Genomic DNA, 18,199 nt, shown 5'->3' on the forward strand with positions numbered 1-18,199 from the left:
TTTAATACATAAATATGTTATTATTAAGTTTTTATGCACATATTGGCCGCTAAATAATATTTTCCTCACTCATAGAGACCGATTTCAATGAAAAAAAAATTAAGACCCCGCGTTAGCAAAACTTTTGTTTAAAAATAAATGATTTGATTACAAATTTTATTTTGATATAAATTGATTAGGATTTGATTATAATTTTTAGTAGAAAACTTAGTTTTTTAATATCTGACAGAAATTCCGAAATATTTGGATCTAAAATGTAGGCGAGAAACGGGCGTTAGCGTTCGCAGTTCTTTAAGCATATTTCTACTGCTAAAAAATATATATGGTTGTTTGATGTGATACATATGATATTATATGAATTATTAGTATAAATAGCATTATTTACAAAAACATAGTTTTTGATAAATGATGCATTCCCGATACGCGAGCAGACATGCACGAAAAATATTTTTTCCATCGGGTTTGATATACTTTAAATACAGAATACGGGAAGTAACTCTTGATGTAAACACGTATTGCACGTCAGTATGAGTATGGAAAAACATCTGTTAGTTTAACAAACAGTTAACTTGATTTGTCGGGTATGTGTAACTATTTAAAGCTATCTTGTGTATTCTTTTAATCATGGTATAGAAAACCAAACCGAGTTTAACATAAACCTATATCTGTTGCAGTTTTTTCTTGCAAATTGCAGAAAAATGTCAAGTTTAGAAAACCTCCCAATTGACATTCATTTTAACAAACTACTAGGTAAGTCTAAGTAACGAGGTTGAAACAATCATAATAATAATAAATATGAATTTTGGTCATTTTTAAGAATTAAATTTACAACTTCATATCTTGATTTAACCAATTCGATGTTTCAGATTGGTTAATCAACAGACGACACTGTATTCAGGAATGGCCAGCCCGAGCCGTTGTAATCAGGGAAAAAATCAATGAAGCATTAACAGATATGCCACAAAACCCCCAGATATTAGAACTGCTAGAGGGAACTCGTAAGAAACATTCTCAGCCTCCTTATTACAATATGCATAATATTCCTTGATCATGTTTATTGTTTGTCCAGAGTTCCCCACTTTTGTTACATTTAAACTGGCAGACATAAATGTCATTCATTGTTATACCACAATAACATCTACATGTACTTGAGGTCAGTGGTGGGTTAGCATTTTGCACCTTCTGTGCAGGGTATTGCGCATTACTTAAAGACAGTCGTTTCAATGTCGTAAAATGCAAATGCAGAGTAAAATTGTCAAATACACTGTTTATCAAATAAAGCTTTTATTCTAAAAAAATTAAAATATCATAAAAATTATATTTACTGAAATGAATCCTTAAATTAATGTTAAGAAGTATTTTTATTATTTTGCCACTACTTCAAAATCGAAGTTATACAAGTCGAAGTCAAAGTTTTACAATGTCGTCAGTTGAGACTTTGACATAGCAATTGACATGAATAAACATTGTGCATTTTTTATTGCAGCGTCAATAATTAATATTGAAATAATAATTTGCAAAATAAAAATATGTGCGATTCTGCATTCATAGAACCAAAATATGAGTGCCGATAAAATAAGTTTATTTAAAAGAGAGAGAGAGAGAGAGAGAGAGAGAGAGAGAAATTGCCAGTCTTTAATTACTACACAATATACATGTACATAATGTCACATCAAGAGAACCTGGCTTTCAGTAATTCAGTACTTTGATAAATGATTCTTATGCAGTTCAGCACATCCAAATAATACCTACAGATACAAAATACAAAAATTTTGAATGGATGAACAGAGAGCTACAGTGCCACCAGTATGTTACATATCTGCAGCTACGAAAATAATGGTGAATTTGGACCAGTTTTGAACTAGCTATTCAATTTACAGAGTATCAGTCTCAATTTTGTACTTTTTGTGTACCGCTGTTACATATTGCATTCACGTGAATGAAGATCATCAAACAACTTGTTTCTCAGGAACTTTACAGTCCCTTTACAACTAGCAAACCTGAATGTTGAAAGAATTTTCATCAGAAATAACATTTAAACTTACCTTTTCAGATATAAATTATTTTCATTGTAAGAAGATAATTGAGTTGCTTAAAAAAGATGAGGAATCTGGTAAAAAGAATGTGTTTGGACAGTATTCATCTCAAAGAATGAAAGTAAGATTACTGCTTCATTTTGAATTTATACCAGACTACCAGTATTGATTTGTTATGCATGTTTTTACAACTTTATACCTAAATGTGTATTCATTTTCATTCGCATAAAGGATTGGTCAGAAGTTATAAAGTTGTATGAAAAGGATGGAGTCTATTTAGGTAAGATTCCTTTAAGCATAAACCATATATAATTTTCTAGACCTTTAAGTTAAAGAGGCATGGTCACAATTATTTTCAAAAATTATTGTTCCATTTTTAATGTTTATAATCCTTTAATGAGGTATTTTTAATAGCCGCCCAAAATTTGAGTGTCATTTGTCAAGTTATACGCAAGATACAGAGCTCACAATTCTTTGTTATGTAAACAAAGCTCAGATCATGTTTTTGTTCATACATGTACATGTATTTTGAATTTGAAATCAAAATCAAAGCAGAATTATGTGAAAATTACTTTCCAGATCATATATTCTCTGCCCTCGGTTCAATCAGGTTCATTCTACACCCACATTGTAATAAGAGATAGAAGAGAATGAAATCATTTGATAAAGGTACAGAGTGCCTTTGATCAAAGGGTTTGCAGTGACCTGAATGAAATTTCTAGGTCAAGGATCAAAGTCATTGTAGACTATGCAAAAATCTTTGTTAAGAGCACATATACTCACCCTTAGCCCTATCTGGCATATACTTTACTTAAACAGAGCTACTGGGTAGAGGATGTGAAGTGACCTTGAACCAAGTTGCAAGGTCAAATGTGAAGGTCATAGCAGATCTATTTAAAGGATATGAAGTGACCTTGAACCAAGTTTCAAGGTCAAATGTGAAGGTCATAGCAGATCTATTTAAAGTCCAGTTTAAGACTATAACTTATTTGCCATTGGATTAATCTTGCTCAATTTAAACCAAAAGATTGATTGTACATGTGGGGTGTGTAATGAGCTTGAATTAAAGTTCTAGATCAACTGGAAAATTTCTAGGTCAAAGATCAAAGCAAAATCCTCTTAATTGCTTTTTGTCTTAAAATTATTTCAGCAGGGCCCTTTGAGATGGTCATTATCTCAACGATTTTTAGTTTAAAATGTAAATGTTATGTACATGTAAATGTTTTATTCATAGTTAATGGTGCATGATGCTCTAATTTTTGATGAGAATCATAGACTGCTTGCTTTTTAATACTATACTTCTTTTTCAGGAGAAACTGCTCAGATGCTGGCAAGAAACGTTAACTATGAAGTGCCAGCTCTAAAGAAACAGATTGCTAAATGCCAGCAAATTAAAAAAGTGAGTTACTGTTAGTGAATGTACTTGCACATATTCTGGTGTTGATATTTCAATTTGAATCCACACAAAATAGTGTAAATAATGGGCCAGTGTGTTGTTTTTTAAAGGAATGTGAAAGGAAGCAAACAGATTACACTTCCAAAGCTGAGGAACTCAGGAAAAAGTATGACGCAACATGTAAACAGATGGGCATTGAGGTATGATTCCACTGATCTCCTTTCATAAGCAACCAACTACATTTACTTTGATTTCTGATCTTTTAAAACACTCTGTTATATAACATTTTCCTTTTGGTTTGATATATATTATATATGTATATGCATCATGAAGATCATATTAAATAGGCCTCTTGCCTATATTGGAAAAGGATTTAGCATATTAAAGGAATTCAAAATATAGATTTCTCCTGTATGTGTGTATGTACTAATAAGAGATAGAAGAGACTTAAACCATTTGAAAAAAATTATTAAAAAATCATTTAGTAAATAAAAAAATATTATAAGCTCACCCGAGCCAAAGACCCATGTGAGTTTTCTGATCAAAATTTGTCCGTTGTCTGTTGCTGTCGTCATTGTTGTTGTCTTTGTTGTAAACTTTTCACATTTTCATCTTCTTCTCTAGAACCACTTGACCAATATTTCAGCAAAACTTGGCACAAAGCATCATTGGGTGAAGGGAATTCAAGTTTGTTCATTTGAAAGGCCACATCCTCTTTAAAGGGGAGATAATTTAGAATAATCGAAAGTTTGCTGGTATTTTTCAAAAATCTTCTCCTTGAAAACCATTTGGTCAGAAAACCTCAAACTTTAGAGGAAGCATCATCAGGTATAATAGATTCAAATTTGTTCAAATCATGGTCCCTGGGGTAGGGTGGCGTCACAACGGGGGGGGGGAAGGGGGGGGGGGGGTGTTCAAATTTTTACATAGGAATATATAGAACAAAATCTTTTGGAAAAGCATTCAGCCCCAAAAAGCTGAAACTTGTGTGAAAGCACAGGTTTTGCAGATTAAAGTTAAATCAAATCATGATTCTCTGGAGAAGAGTGGGGCCAGAAAAGGAAGGTGAGGGGGTTAAATAGGAAAAGAAAAATCTTCACACAAATGCTAACAACAAAACAACAAAAGGGGCTTGACATTTAACATAAAACTATGCAGATAAAATTGGATTTTTTGTTGTTGACTTTTTATGCAAGAACTTCAGTACTAAATTTTCAATAGTGTAATGCTGATCAGAGTTATACGAGGGTTGTTAGAAAAGTTCGCGGACAAGTTCGATTGTGAGCAGACTATTTGCATGATACCAGCGAAACCTTTCATATTTAATCTTGATGTATTTTCTAAGAAATTTGTAAAGATTTGTCTATTTTAAATGCACCATTAAAAATATACAGATTAATTATATTGATAAGATATGCATGTCAGTTTTTAATTGTTTTATATTTTGTACGCATTTTTCCTTTTTAAGAAAATGTACAGTTTAAGCGAACAAAAATAAACAATATTTCATATGAGATCACAATAACTTATGAAGGTCATTTTGTAAAAGTTTCAATTAAATTGAAGAATTTCTGACCGTTTTATCGCAAAATATTGACGACTAACGCTAGAAAAATGAGTTAAAAACGATGACGTAATTGGACACCTTGGAGCACCGGGCCGTCATTAAATTTTGTGTGAACGCAGAAAAATCTCCAGTGGAGACGAGGGGACGTAATTTCATGTATTTTTGTATACATACAAAAGGATTATGACTTTATAGCCCTAATTTAAGTTCGTAGGGGTGTATATTCGTGGATGAGAGGTAGCCAGGAATTCCACGAAAAATGAGCCACCACGAAATCTAATGATTCCACAGTAATTGTTGCTCTGGTGAGCAATATGGCCCCAGTGACATTTATTTTTTACTTCTTTAAACAACCAATTGATGTTAAGTAAATGAAAAGTGAAGAAGTGTTGATGCTTTACTGAAAGTTCTACTTTTTAGCAGTATAGCCCTTTTCTGATATAAAATGTAATTTTATGATAAATATAATAATAATGTTTTGTTTTACACAGGGTAAAAAGATAAAAACAGAATTGGCTGCCCTTGTTCAGGATCTGCCTGCTCAGTTTCATCAGATTTCGGAGGCTGCATCAAAATTGTCCAAATCTGTGCAATATTACGATGAATTTGTTGACTTTGTTACAAAAAGGTAGGGTTCTCTGCATTTTTGCATTGTATACTGGTACATTGTGCAGTGTCATAGAAAACATACCAATTAAATTCAGACCACACATTGCTTGATTTAAGATAAATTTTTCTAGGAATTTGTTATTGATTTACTACTACTTTGACAAACTTTCTTGCAAAATATTAGGGTACCTTACCAGGCATCTGTGCAAGATACTACAGTATGCAATTTCCTAAACTGTGGTTTCATTAATATTCAAGGGCATCAATTTTCGTGGATAAAGTGAAAATCACTGTTTCAAGGATACGTAAATTCATGGCCAATGACCCTATCAACACAAAATGTTAATAAAAATTGCACTTCAATGAACATTTAATTTCCTGGATCAACTAAACAACGAAATCCATGAAAATTGGTATTGAACGAATATGAATTAAACTATGAATGCTGAAAGTTTCGGTCAGTCAATAAACTGGTTAAAATTGGATACCGGGTATTGTGAATTAAGTCTGTTAGTTTCTATATAGCTACATGTATGAATCACAATTGGTTTTATTAAGAAATAGGGGAGATCTGTAGATACTTGTATAAATATTCCGTAATGTCATTTAGATCTGAAGAAAAGAGAGACAGTTTGCCAATGTTGAAGTATATAATGGAAAACGGAAACACAACTACATATCAGTGGAGGACGGGACAGAAACCAGAGGTGATAGAGGAGGCCAAAGTTTTCATTGATACGTCGGAGGAAAACGAGGTCGGCCAAGTCACAGATGATGTAAGCTATTTTTACTTGCGTTCAGTAAATGGTTCATCAGGAAATGAATCGCCAAAAGGGATTGAGTTGATGTGCTTTTACTTTAAATTTAAAAGTTAATAAATCTGCATTAGTGTGGTGCAATGATAATTTCACTATATGATTTGTAATTGCCAAATAATCTGTTTTCCAAGAGTGTACAAGGGCCAAAAAAGAAATTGGAAGACTTTTGCCATAATATTTTCACTTCATATTATAACCAACTTTGGTAGACATAATTTCAATCTATTTAAGCTTTAAAAAATTGCACAGATTCCTGTATATCTTGGCACACTGCCAAATTTTGTGTTTTGTAAAAAATAAACCATTTAATGTTGAAAGTAATGTTTCTGTAAATTGGGCCTAAAACCAAATAATATTGAGACTTCAAATTGAGTATTGTCATAATATGTTTAATAATGTTTAGATTGGTAACAAAAAACTTTTCCTCAATTTGAATGAAACTTCAAATATCAACAAAACAAATGTTGGTGCATAAATTATTATGTTAATTATGAAATTCATGAATATGATAGACACCTAGCAACATTGTTAACATATTTTTTTATTAACCGTCATACATGAAAGAATTCATAGACTCAGACTTTTTCTTTCAGCTCTTTTGTGTGTTTTTTAAAATACTTGCAATTTATTGTTTCCAGATTGACTGGGGAGACCCGGGTGCTATGACAGAGTCTGCCATTGATTTTGGAGACGAGATTGATTTCAATATGGCGGACATTACTGTGGAGACAGGAGGCACAGAGGAAGGAGACCAGGTGATCATTTTTCATCTTTTTGTAGTCTGAATAAATTATTGATTGTTTATAATGTAGACACAGTTATTAAAGAAGAAAATATATATATAGAACAAAAAATATGCAGGTGTTGAATTTAAAAATTGACAAATTTTTTGAGCACGACTCTGAAGGTATTTTATTGATCACAGCTTTAGTGATAACAAAGTGATAAATTACATTTTTCATTCATATTTTTTATAAACGGAATTTCACAAGTGTGTTCTATGGGCGGCAAAAAGGGTAGGAAAGACGTGAATGCAAACCGAATAACTTATTTTAAAAAACATGCTGAAATATGAAACAGACCAGCTTAAAACAAAACCAACAGCCTCTTTTGCAAAATCAACAGACACCGATGCAAAACAAACGAATGAATTCTAGATGGCGTGCAAAGAGGTATCATTAAAATTCTAAACTGGAGAAATCATAACCTGGAGAAACCGTACTCTTGAATTACAGGGAACGTAATCATGTGAAGATCTAGAATTTTTTCCGGGGGGGGAGGGGGGGGACTAAAGCTTATCTATATAACAGATTTTTAAGCTCTGTATTTCATTTGTAACTTGACTCTCAAAGTTTGGTAAAGCATATAAGGCTTCCATTATAAACAATTCTAGACATAAAAATTGGAAAAATAATATTTTATGGGTAGTAGAAACTAACTAAGTCAAATGTTGATAGTTAAGAGATCTATGTGATGATAAAATTTTATTGTTGTAGAACCCTGACACTGGTGTCACAGGGCATGATAGTGACAGTAATGGGATAGACTGGACCGATGTAGTCATTGTGGATAAACCCGATGCTGGTCAGTACCCGTAATTGACAACAAAGCTCTTGTGGTTGCCGATTTAACAGAGTTCATGACCCTTGTTCAGTGAAAATGAATCAATAATCTTGAATGTAAATTATTCAACTTTATACTTTTAAAAATGCATCTTTCCTTCATATTTTAGAAAAATCTATGTCATTTCTCTTCAGAGGGTGTTGCCAAAGGAGAAGATGCCATGTCACTTCTTGACAATCCCAGGACGCGGACTCTCTTCATTGATGACTTGATGGAGGTAGAAATACTTTGATTCTCTTTCTCCCAATATGTGTTGACTGATTTAGATCTGAAACATTTGTAAATTCGTGTTTAGTAGATCTTCTTCAGATTCTCTTCAAATGGTTGAAGATCTTATAAATTTTTTAATTTAAAAACTGAAAACTTTCATTAACAATGTTCTTGTTCAGAATTTAATACATTTGTCACCTAGTTAACAGGTGTGTGACTGTCAGTCAGTATATCAGTTCTCAGTAGTTAGAGCACTGGCATGGTCGCCAGAGGCCCTGGGTTCGAGCTCCGGTTGAGACTTGACTTTTCACCACCTGTTATGCTATACGTTATTCAAACAACAGATTCATCTAATAAAATGCTGCAGCAAATTAAGAAAGATTTACTTTTCATTTTTCTGTCAGTTCAACTTGAAGTGTCAGCCGTTTTAATTTTTTTAAATAATTTTCTCTGTCTTTGACTTGTAGTTGGAGGCATTCCTGATGCAACGGTTGTTTGAGCTGGACTCGGACTCGGCTGGGGGGGATGTGTTGTCAAGCAGTCAGATGCAAGATGCCCCTTCCTCCCTACAACTCCAGTCACCCGTGGTTACCAAGATGGTCAGTCAGGTCCGAGACGTCATCGCTGCATTTAGTACTGTCAAGATGCATCATTTACTGTCCATTAGGAATTCTCCACGGTATGTTAATGAAGTGTTTGTTAAGCAAGTTTACATATGTTTTTATCCAACTCTTTGTTTTTGCTATATTATTTGATTATTTTGACATAATTGCTTTAATTGAATTTGAAAGAGTGAGTTGGGCCAATGAAATTGAAAATGACTTATGATGAAAAAACACAATAGATGCATCGAAAGCACTTGTATTACAGATATGTTGATCGTCTGAAAGAGACTTTGAAACAGATGTTGAGTCTGGCAGACAAGATGGTGTTCTTAGAGAAACAGATGGTCGTTAAATACAAAGATGCAGATTCTGAGCTAAGGGAAATCCAGCCTAAACTGGAGCTAGTCATAAAACGCACCAAGGAAATGCAGAAACAGGTCAGCATTTTTTAAATGCTAATTACTATAATTACGCTTATTTAGTCAGAAAATCATCTCTTTTTCTGAATATCTTTTTTTAGCTACAATGTGTAAGAATATTATAGATGTATGGTAACGAGGTGATACATGGCAAAATGGCCCCCTGGGACAAAAAAGTATAGGAGCAAACTATTATGAAAATGTTCATACAGTAACCGGAATCCAAAACATAGTGCTTGGGGACAGAGAGGGGCAGCACTGGCAGAATTCAATTTTACATCAAAATATACAGAGAAAATAATCAGAAGCAAAACAAAGTTCAAATGATTACCGTAATTTATATGAAAACAAGTTTGTTTGAAATATTGTAGAATATTTGACAAGCTCCCTTGAGTTCAGACAAAGACCACAAAAAGTACCAGAGATCTTGTTCGTGGATTAAGAATTTTCAGGTTCTTAAGTATGTGAAAGGGACACAACTTGGTCCACATTCTTAGAAAAAATTCTTCTATAGAGTATGATTGATTTTTTAAGGTGTATTAAAGTCAGGTTTTTTTTTCATATCAAAAGTTCAATTTTTTTATATGAAAAAAATTATTTTGCTATTTTTCAGACAGATGTAAACTATTTGGAATTATGATAAAAATATTTGGTGTTCCTGCTTATATATTCTCGCGATTTGATGCAAAACCATTGAATCGTGGAATTAAGAACTCGTGCAAAATAAGGAATCTACAGTATCCTGACATTTAATTGAAATACCAATGTGTAAAATCCCTGGTAATAACATGCATATTTTTGTTTTCTGTTGTTACAGATGGAGTCAGAGATATCAAACCGCTACAAGGATAGAGTGGTCAATATAATGGGAGAAATCAACACAATGTGATTATACTGGGAATATTATAAAAACAAAATATTGTGATACACATTAATACATTATCATTTTCTGCGAAATTCGATCTTGCGAAATTGGAAACATTCTATAACTTCTTTGGACTATGGATATTTAAAATGTTTGACTCTTGAAAATGTTTGTTACAGTTCAAATATGTAAATGTCACAGAATACAAGATCTGTACAGCTATTATTGATATACAGTAGGTAATCATACCATATTTCATTATATTGTTATGTTACTGTGATTTACAAGTGCATGAATTTATACACTGTTGCAATAAACAAAGGCCTAATCTAGACTTCTGGGTTTTTTTCTTCAGTTTACGCAGGTGAGCGATGTGGCCCATGGGCCCCATGTTTCTGATAGTAAGCTACTGTGTATAGTATCAATCTGGATAAATTGTTTCAGTTTCTGAAAGGAAGAAAAGTTTGCCTTTTTCAAATGTCTCATGTCTTTTCTCTTCTGCCACACATGCGGGAAAAAAAAAACTAAACGCATGGTTATGATGTCCACGAAGCCCTCTACCAAAATTGTGAAATTCATGACCCAGGGGTTCAGGCCCTTGAGCGGGCCAATATGACCACAGTAAAAATGTATTAAATCTTAGAAAATCTTCTTTTCTTTTCCCGTATATATTTGAGGAAAACTAAATATATGATTATGATGTCCATGTAGCTTTCTACCTTTGCTGTGAAATTCAAGGCTACTGGGTCAGGGGTTCAGACCTTGTGGTACAACGAAAATGTCCACATAGTAAAAATGTAATAAGTCTTAAAAAATCGTCTTCTCTACTTCCATATATATTTTAGAACTAAATGCATGGTTATGATGTCTATACACCCCTCTAACTAAATTGTAAAATTCGTGGCCTCTGGGTCAGGGGTTAAGGCCCAAGGGGGGGACTAATTTGGTCACATAATAAAAATGTCTCCTAGAAAATATTCTCTATTCCCATGCATATTTGAGGAAAACTAAATGATGAATATGTTGTCCATGTATCTCTTTATCTAAGTTGTGAAATCATGATTCCTGGCCCAGGGGTTCGGACCTTAAGTTACGGCGATTATGGCCACATAGAAAAATGTATTAAATCTTAGAAACCGTCTTTTCTACTCCAATATATATTTGAGAAAAACCAAATGCATGGTTATGATGTCCGTGTACCTCTCTAACTAAATTATTACATTCATGCCCCCTGGGTCAGGGGTTCAGGTCCAAGGGCGGGGCCAATATGGCCATATTGTGAAAATGTATAATTAAATATTAGAAAATCTTTTCCGTTAACAGTTTTACATTTTTAACCATCTTAAAAACTACAAGGTAAATTGTCGCTTGGTTATATTAAATTAAATATGTGTTCTATTTTAGGAAATCTGCACATAGTTATCTGAGCATTGTATGCTTGTAGCAATTAACTGTATGCAATCTGAAATCAGAAGTGTGTTGTTTGGATTAAATACAGTATATAAATGTATATCATGACGACCCATAAAGTCAGGGAAGACCTCGCGGGCCGTTATCTATGTGAACCATACGGTCCAGTATGAAACTCCTGTTTGTCCTCTTTCTGAAAGGTAATACAAGATTATCATTCATTATATACCATATTTCTAATAAAATGTCTATATTTATTATATTCATCATCGACATAAAAAGAATGAAATTATTGTTTTGTGTCATTTCATTCAACTTCAAACATTGCGCAACCTCAGCCAAAACCTGGTTCATAAACCACAAAACATAGACCACCACGAAGTCTTATTATATATGGGTTAATTTCACTCACAATGACTTGAGGCATCGAGAGAAATAATACTGTGGAATCATAATTGTTCGTGGGGGATCAACGAAACGGCCAACGAATTTACATCTACACAAACCTAAACACAATCATTTGTTTGATAGTTACGAAAATTACCCGATTACACTACCAACGAAATTATGTCCAATTTTGGCTACCCACGAACATTGACCCCCACGAATAAAAATGATTCCTTAATATGTGACAAGCTTACTGTAGCAATGTTACATAACCAGCTTTGAAATGAAATACAGCATCAGCTTTTTATATTTCAAAACAAAATTCCTGGAACTCGGAGGTTTTTCTGCAATATTTGCTTTTTTCGATGTCTTTGTGATAACATAAGGTGGAAGTGGGGTTTGTACAATTGAAAGAATTGAAAATCACAAAATTGAAAAAGAACTCGTTCTTTATTTCTTGATTATCAAAGCATAATTTGTGTGCTCTTTTATTAAAGCTTTTGTTGCTAGCGCAATACAGTGCCCGGGGGGCTGGGCACCTCACGCCTCGTCGTGTTATGCGTTTGAGACGTCGGCACGTGAGCACTGGGCGATGGCTTCGGTAAGATCTTCAGGGTGTTCTACCGAAATGTAACATCATTTCTACTCAATAAATCTTTCGTGATAATTCATCTATATATTAATCCGAGGTAAAATACCTATTTTCTAAATAATTAATTAAGCGTAATGAAGACATATAATAAGTCTTCGTTACGCTCAATTGGTTAGAAAATATGACTTAATTCTTGAAAGTTTATTAATGACTCTTTTTATAACCAGTTAGTAAGAAGAGAACATTTTTTCATATTTATGATAATTACGCCCTATCGAACGTTCTTTAGATTAATATAAGTAAAATTTATCAACATAATTATATACATTGTACACACACGAGAAACTGTTCAAACTAAAGATTTCATTTTTTTCACAGTATTTCTGTAGCCTTCACGAGGCTTATTTGGTGGAAATAAACTCAGCAACAGAAAATGATTTTCTTATCAAGCACTTGACTGCCATGGGAGTTAATGGTAAGCATGAGCAGTGTAAGAATGCATTAAGATAGTATAGTGGCCATTTTTGGGAGTTTAATTAACTCTCCTATGCAGTTACTCAGACAAACCGAAAGTGAAACTGTATGGACCTCAGTACAAATCATTGCTGCTGACAAGACTTAGTTCTTGAAAATAATTGATAAATTCGATGTAATATATGCTAAAGCATTGTTTTTCAAGGAAACTTATTTATAAATACCTTAAAAATAGTCAGATTTTAAATGGTACGAACAAATTAAATATTTTTTGTAGTCGTATGTATTCCTACGCCAGAGTTCAATATAGTCTCGTTCAAATGGACGCTCGGCTGTCTCCGTAAATCACGGTGTCAGCCGAGCGTTTGGTTGAACGAAACTAGAGTTTAATATTGCTTGGATCCATACAATTTTCGAGAAATATTTCTATTACTGATACATAGTTTGATTGAATTAATTTTATTTTAAATATTATTTAACATGATCCATATGGGGGTTTCTCGACATTCTTGTCGAAAAAGTCCAAAAATTCATATTATAAAAAATTAATGTGCGTAATTCAAATTAGAAATTACATGTTATTACATATACTTGTCATGAAAAATAACATATCATTAATTTTAAAATGAATAAACATCGACAAAATCAACTCCCGTCAGTTCTTCAGTACTTTGATTTAGTCTGTGTATCTCTCCTTTTAAAGATGAATCGCCTTGTATGAATACTTGTATATAGAAAAATGTTCCATATTGAAAAGTGGACTTTTCAAATGTTTTTCTTTACTAAATAAAATTAAAAAGTTGATACTTAGGTAGATCTGATGACCAATGTGTTGACCACTCAAATATAGCTGCAGTTGGCCGTAATATACTTAGTAGTTTGTATACCGTTGAGAAATTGTTTTCATGGTAGCGTCGACATTATATTGGGCATTCAGGTTTCTTTGATTATGCAAAGACAAGGAACGCTCTATTCTAATTTGCCAACGTCTGATAAAGGATTGAAATGACTAATTTTTTTTTTATATGTACTACTATTATTTGACTACAAAGAGAGCTTGCCCAATCATTGTTTGGCGATTTTGTTATACACTGGGTTTTTTTTTTTAATCATTTTTTGCCTAAACTTGTGAAATTACACTGCATAACTTGTAATTTGTTGTCTAGGTGAACCATGAATGGAAGATTAATCAACCCTCAATATTTCATACATTATCCACTTAAAGCTATACACGCTTTAATTTGCGTGAATTTTGAATGACAGTGAAAACGTATGTTTGTTTACTTATAAAAGTTATCTATATTCTGTAAATTACACTGGTTAACTCCATCTAGTAACTAACAAAGAAACAGAATTTTAATTGCTTATTTTCCTGAGATGAAAGCAATGCCTTTCCATGAATATTGATGAAGAAAGAGCAAATCGACCTCATTGCGCATGTCCGCGAGAAATCAGGTCGCCGTTATTGTTTGCCTAATTACATATCCGTCTTGATTTTGTATAAGTTTAAAAGTTGTTACTTTGAAATATATACATGTATTATGAGTGTAATACATTTGTCATTCACCGTACAATTACTTTTGAAAGTTTAATTTGGATAACACTCACACGAAATAAAAATAGCCCTTTGGGGAAAACTCATAAGCCGAGGTCATTGTTCAAAGGAAGTTCATGTATATACATATACATGCTCACCCGCTTGGTTTTTTGCTTTCTTTCGTTCTGACTTGTATTTAGGACAAATCTAAGCTTTACTGTAAAAACTATATCCTTTCCTTCGTGAAACTACAACAATTATGAAGGTGTTAACCCCGCACAAAGTTTTGTACGATAGTCTAAAATTAACTGTCAATTACACGTTATAGATTGATGTACATAAGGAGGCATTACTTTCCTGGCAGGAAAATAAATACCTTTTTAATACTTTGAAATTTGATATCTTCATTACGTGATCGAATTGGGCATTATAATTAACAGCATAAATGTAATTTTTGTAAGTAATAAAACACGTTCATTTTCACTGTCATTTTGAATTGACGCAAATTTTAGCATGTATAGAGTTAAAAAAAATTTCACCTTGAATATAATTAACTTGAAAACTATTCGAACTAATTAACAGTAAATTAAGTGTATTTAAACATTCAGTTTTACTTTAGATACACAATATGGCATCTCTTTCTGGCTGCCCCAAACACAGTGCATTGATATTGGGCGGGCTCATTGAGCGCTGATTTACTCAAAGTCCTTTGTTTGCTCGTATACATATATGTATTTGCTTATGTATTTGAACATCAGAGAATAATTAGTTTGTATGATGCAATTTGTAGAAGAAACGATTTTAATAAAAATTGGCATAAAGCGATCTTTTTTTTAAAATGGAGACATATATCAAGCCCGGATCCAGAATTTTCCCGGGGTGGAGGATCTGAGGGTAAGGTGTTGTAATGGGGATTCATGGTCTATTACAGTGTTTTTAATAGTAAGGAGTGATTTTTCTAGGGTGAGTAAGGCAACGCCCCGACTCCGTAGATCCGCGCATGCATATTGTATATATACATTTAGTATAGTGTTTGTATAAACTATTTTATGTAGTAATTACAAATAAAGCACCCGAATACATTCAATAATCGAATTGATTTTCCAAAAGTTGATTTTAAAGTCCAGCACCCAGAAGTACTTTCAGTACTTTGATTGTTGTATGTCATAACTTTTTTGCAGCCGATTTCTGGATTGGTCTGACGGACGATTCTATGGAGGGTACATGGGAATGGCTTCCAGCAGGGGCCAATCCCGGGTACACTGCCTGGGCCCCTGGGCAGCCAGATAATGGTCATAACGAGGACTGTGCCCTGCTGTCTCACTCTAGGAACTATCTGTGGAACGACGACCAGTGCGACAACTCTCACTACTTCATTTGTGAAAAAGAGTGAGGACTAAAATTTCTCCAATCTGTTATAATATCTTTCCTTGTTTATAACAGTGAAGCGTTTACAGTATATTTCAAAGGTGCGGTCAGACGATACGATTTTGCATCAGATTTTCTCATCCGATTCGCTTTCCACTAAAATCGTGCCGTGTGACCACCTAAGTCGAAAGCAAATTCTAAAGTCGTTGTAAATCTAAAGGTTGCGGTCAGACGATACGATTTTCGATCAGATTTCCCATAAGATTTTCTTATCCGATTTGCTTTCGACTAATCGTACCGTGTGACCACCCAAGTCGAAAGCAAAGTCGATTGAAAATCTGAATGCATCCGATTTTCAGTCGACTCTCTGGTGAGAATTGTGACGTCACAATGTTCTTTTCCCGTACAACAGAAATATCGAATGGGTTTTATGAATCGAAAATCAATTGTAAAATCGTATAGTGTGACAACCTCAATAATTGACTCCAATCGACTTACATGAGCAAGTCGATAAAAATCTGATGGAAAATCGCATCATGTGACCGCACCTTTACCCCACAGTGTTTATCATTTTTTTTTCATTTTATCATTAATCTTCATTGTTGAAGTTTTTAATTTATTTTTTTTCAGAGCGAATAATGGAAATTCGATAATTATTGGATAACTGGGATTGTGGATAATGAGGCAAGACCCATATGGCCGAAAACGAAATGTTAAATAAATTTATATAAAACTATATAATGTCATTTTCACATAGCCAATAAATATGAAGCATACTTAAATAGAATTATTGCATGATGTATGTGACGTGTGAAACACATACAGTCGTTTTACCGGTAACGAGTATTTGCCAGTATCGAATAATTGTTAGACAAAATATTGGTAAAAGACGAAGTTAAGCTTTTAAAAAATCCTAGCTGGGTAATTATAATACAGAAATAGATATTCTATCAGTGTGTGAAGTTGTTTGACATTTGCACAATTATTTACCGAATTGTTTACAAATTAAAAAGATGACCCAGACATGAGCTGCCGGAAGTGCCAAGGCAAAAAAAACGAAAGTGTGAAAACAATAAAGCCTAACTATGAAAATAAGTTTGTTATTGACCCCTATTTGGTGGATAATTAGTAATTATAATCCATTTAATAAGATAATGCATCATATTAAATAATAATGGAGCTTTGAATGAAAGGATGACTTCAAATAGAACCACGTGTAGTTTTCCTAGTTTCGGTTCAATGCGATAGAAGCATTATTTGGCTGGATATATTGATAGATATACTGGCAAAACAAAGGCAAATGGCAACTACTTATCATCAATTACTATTATAGAGTGTTTTCATGAAAATTCAGTTTCATAAAGTAACGCAAATTAAAACTAAGTCCAGTTTCAATTTGACATGAAAACGGTATGATAAAAATAACGATCATATTATTTGTTTAAATGACATATTCCCACAATTATTTTTCTTTCTTCATTTATAAGTCTATTAACATGAACCTCTAGCACATTTTTGAAATTAATTCGCCTCAAAATATTCGGCCAGAAGTAATAGAGTGCACTTGATTCGATACTGGAAAACGAATTAGAAACTAGGAAAATGGAGGGGGTGTTGAAATTATTATCATCCTTTATATTTTCGAAAGTTTGATACTACATTTTAGAAGGACAAATAAATGTGATTTAAACAAAAAATAAAAACATTTGGAATTCCGATATTAATAGTCGCATGCACGACGAAACCACATACTGATTCGTTACCGGTAAAACGACTGTACTAGACAAAAAAACCAGGATATATTTAGTTCTTTGCAATCGGTTAAATTTTTATTAAAAACTTATTTTCAAAAATTCAGTAACAGTTTTCAGAGAACGTTTTGCGTTTGTTTGAATTTTTTACAGTTTAAAAATATTTTAACAGAGCCCGGGTTAAAAATTGAAAACAAAAATCAAAGATGACGTCATCATATGTTACATTTGACATTTTGATGTGACCAACTAAATTGTGCATTGTGATGATTGTGGCCGGATTTCAAGGTCTTTATTACAAAGAAAACAAAAGTAACTCATTATCAAATGATATGAGGATACAGTGCACATTGACAAAGATCAAATGAATGCCATTCAAATTTAGTTTTCGAAATTATCAAAATGGAGGCCGACTTTATATAGAGTTATCGCTCGTTGCACATCAAGTAGTTGTGCACAATGGACTCAGTGGCGGATTCAATGGGGTCGCACCCGCGGCGCGCGCCGCCCTAAAATTGTCAAAATAAAGTTA

At 33.2% G+C, this 18,199-nt stretch overlaps 2 protein-coding genes across 3 annotated transcripts; both read left to right on the plus strand.

The window, feature by feature from the left end:
• Positions 1–474: 474 nt before the first annotated feature.
• LOC128162602 (CDK5 regulatory subunit-associated protein 3-like) lies at positions 475–10,482 on the plus strand. 2 transcript variants are annotated; one of them, XM_052825840.1, is made up of 15 exons: positions 475–581; positions 675–750; positions 867–998; positions 2,054–2,157; positions 2,268–2,316; positions 3,347–3,435; positions 3,543–3,632; positions 5,491–5,627; positions 6,219–6,384; positions 7,065–7,181; positions 7,923–8,010; positions 8,184–8,266; positions 8,727–8,938; positions 9,130–9,301; positions 10,101–10,482. In XM_052825840.1, exons 2-15 carry the CDS (start codon positions 699–701, stop codon positions 10,170–10,172), a joined length of 1,563 nt encoding a protein of 520 aa, XP_052681800.1. In that variant the 5' UTR covers positions 475–581; positions 675–698; the 3' UTR covers positions 10,173–10,482. The 2 variants fall into 2 exon arrangements, with proteins under 2 accessions (XP_052681800.1, XP_052681807.1); XM_052825847.1 differs by having other exon boundaries at positions 480–581; positions 695–750.
• A 1,195-nt stretch (positions 10,483–11,677) lies between these two features.
• On the plus strand, positions 11,678–16,692 carry LOC128162616 (perlucin-like). Its single transcript, XM_052825859.1, has 5 exons — positions 11,678–11,758; positions 12,443–12,546; positions 12,916–13,012; positions 15,730–15,937; positions 16,547–16,692. Exons 1-5 carry the CDS (start codon positions 11,728–11,730, stop codon positions 16,578–16,580), a joined length of 474 nt encoding a protein of 157 aa, XP_052681819.1. The 5' UTR covers positions 11,678–11,727; the 3' UTR covers positions 16,581–16,692.
• The last annotated feature ends 1,507 nt before the right edge of the window (positions 16,693–18,199 follow it).

The sequence above is a fragment of the Crassostrea angulata genome, chromosome 1 (assembly GCF_025612915.1).
Source record: "Crassostrea angulata isolate pt1a10 chromosome 1, ASM2561291v2, whole genome shotgun sequence".
In the NCBI taxonomy this organism is placed as follows: Eukaryota; Metazoa; Mollusca; class Bivalvia; order Ostreida; family Ostreidae; genus Magallana; species Magallana angulata.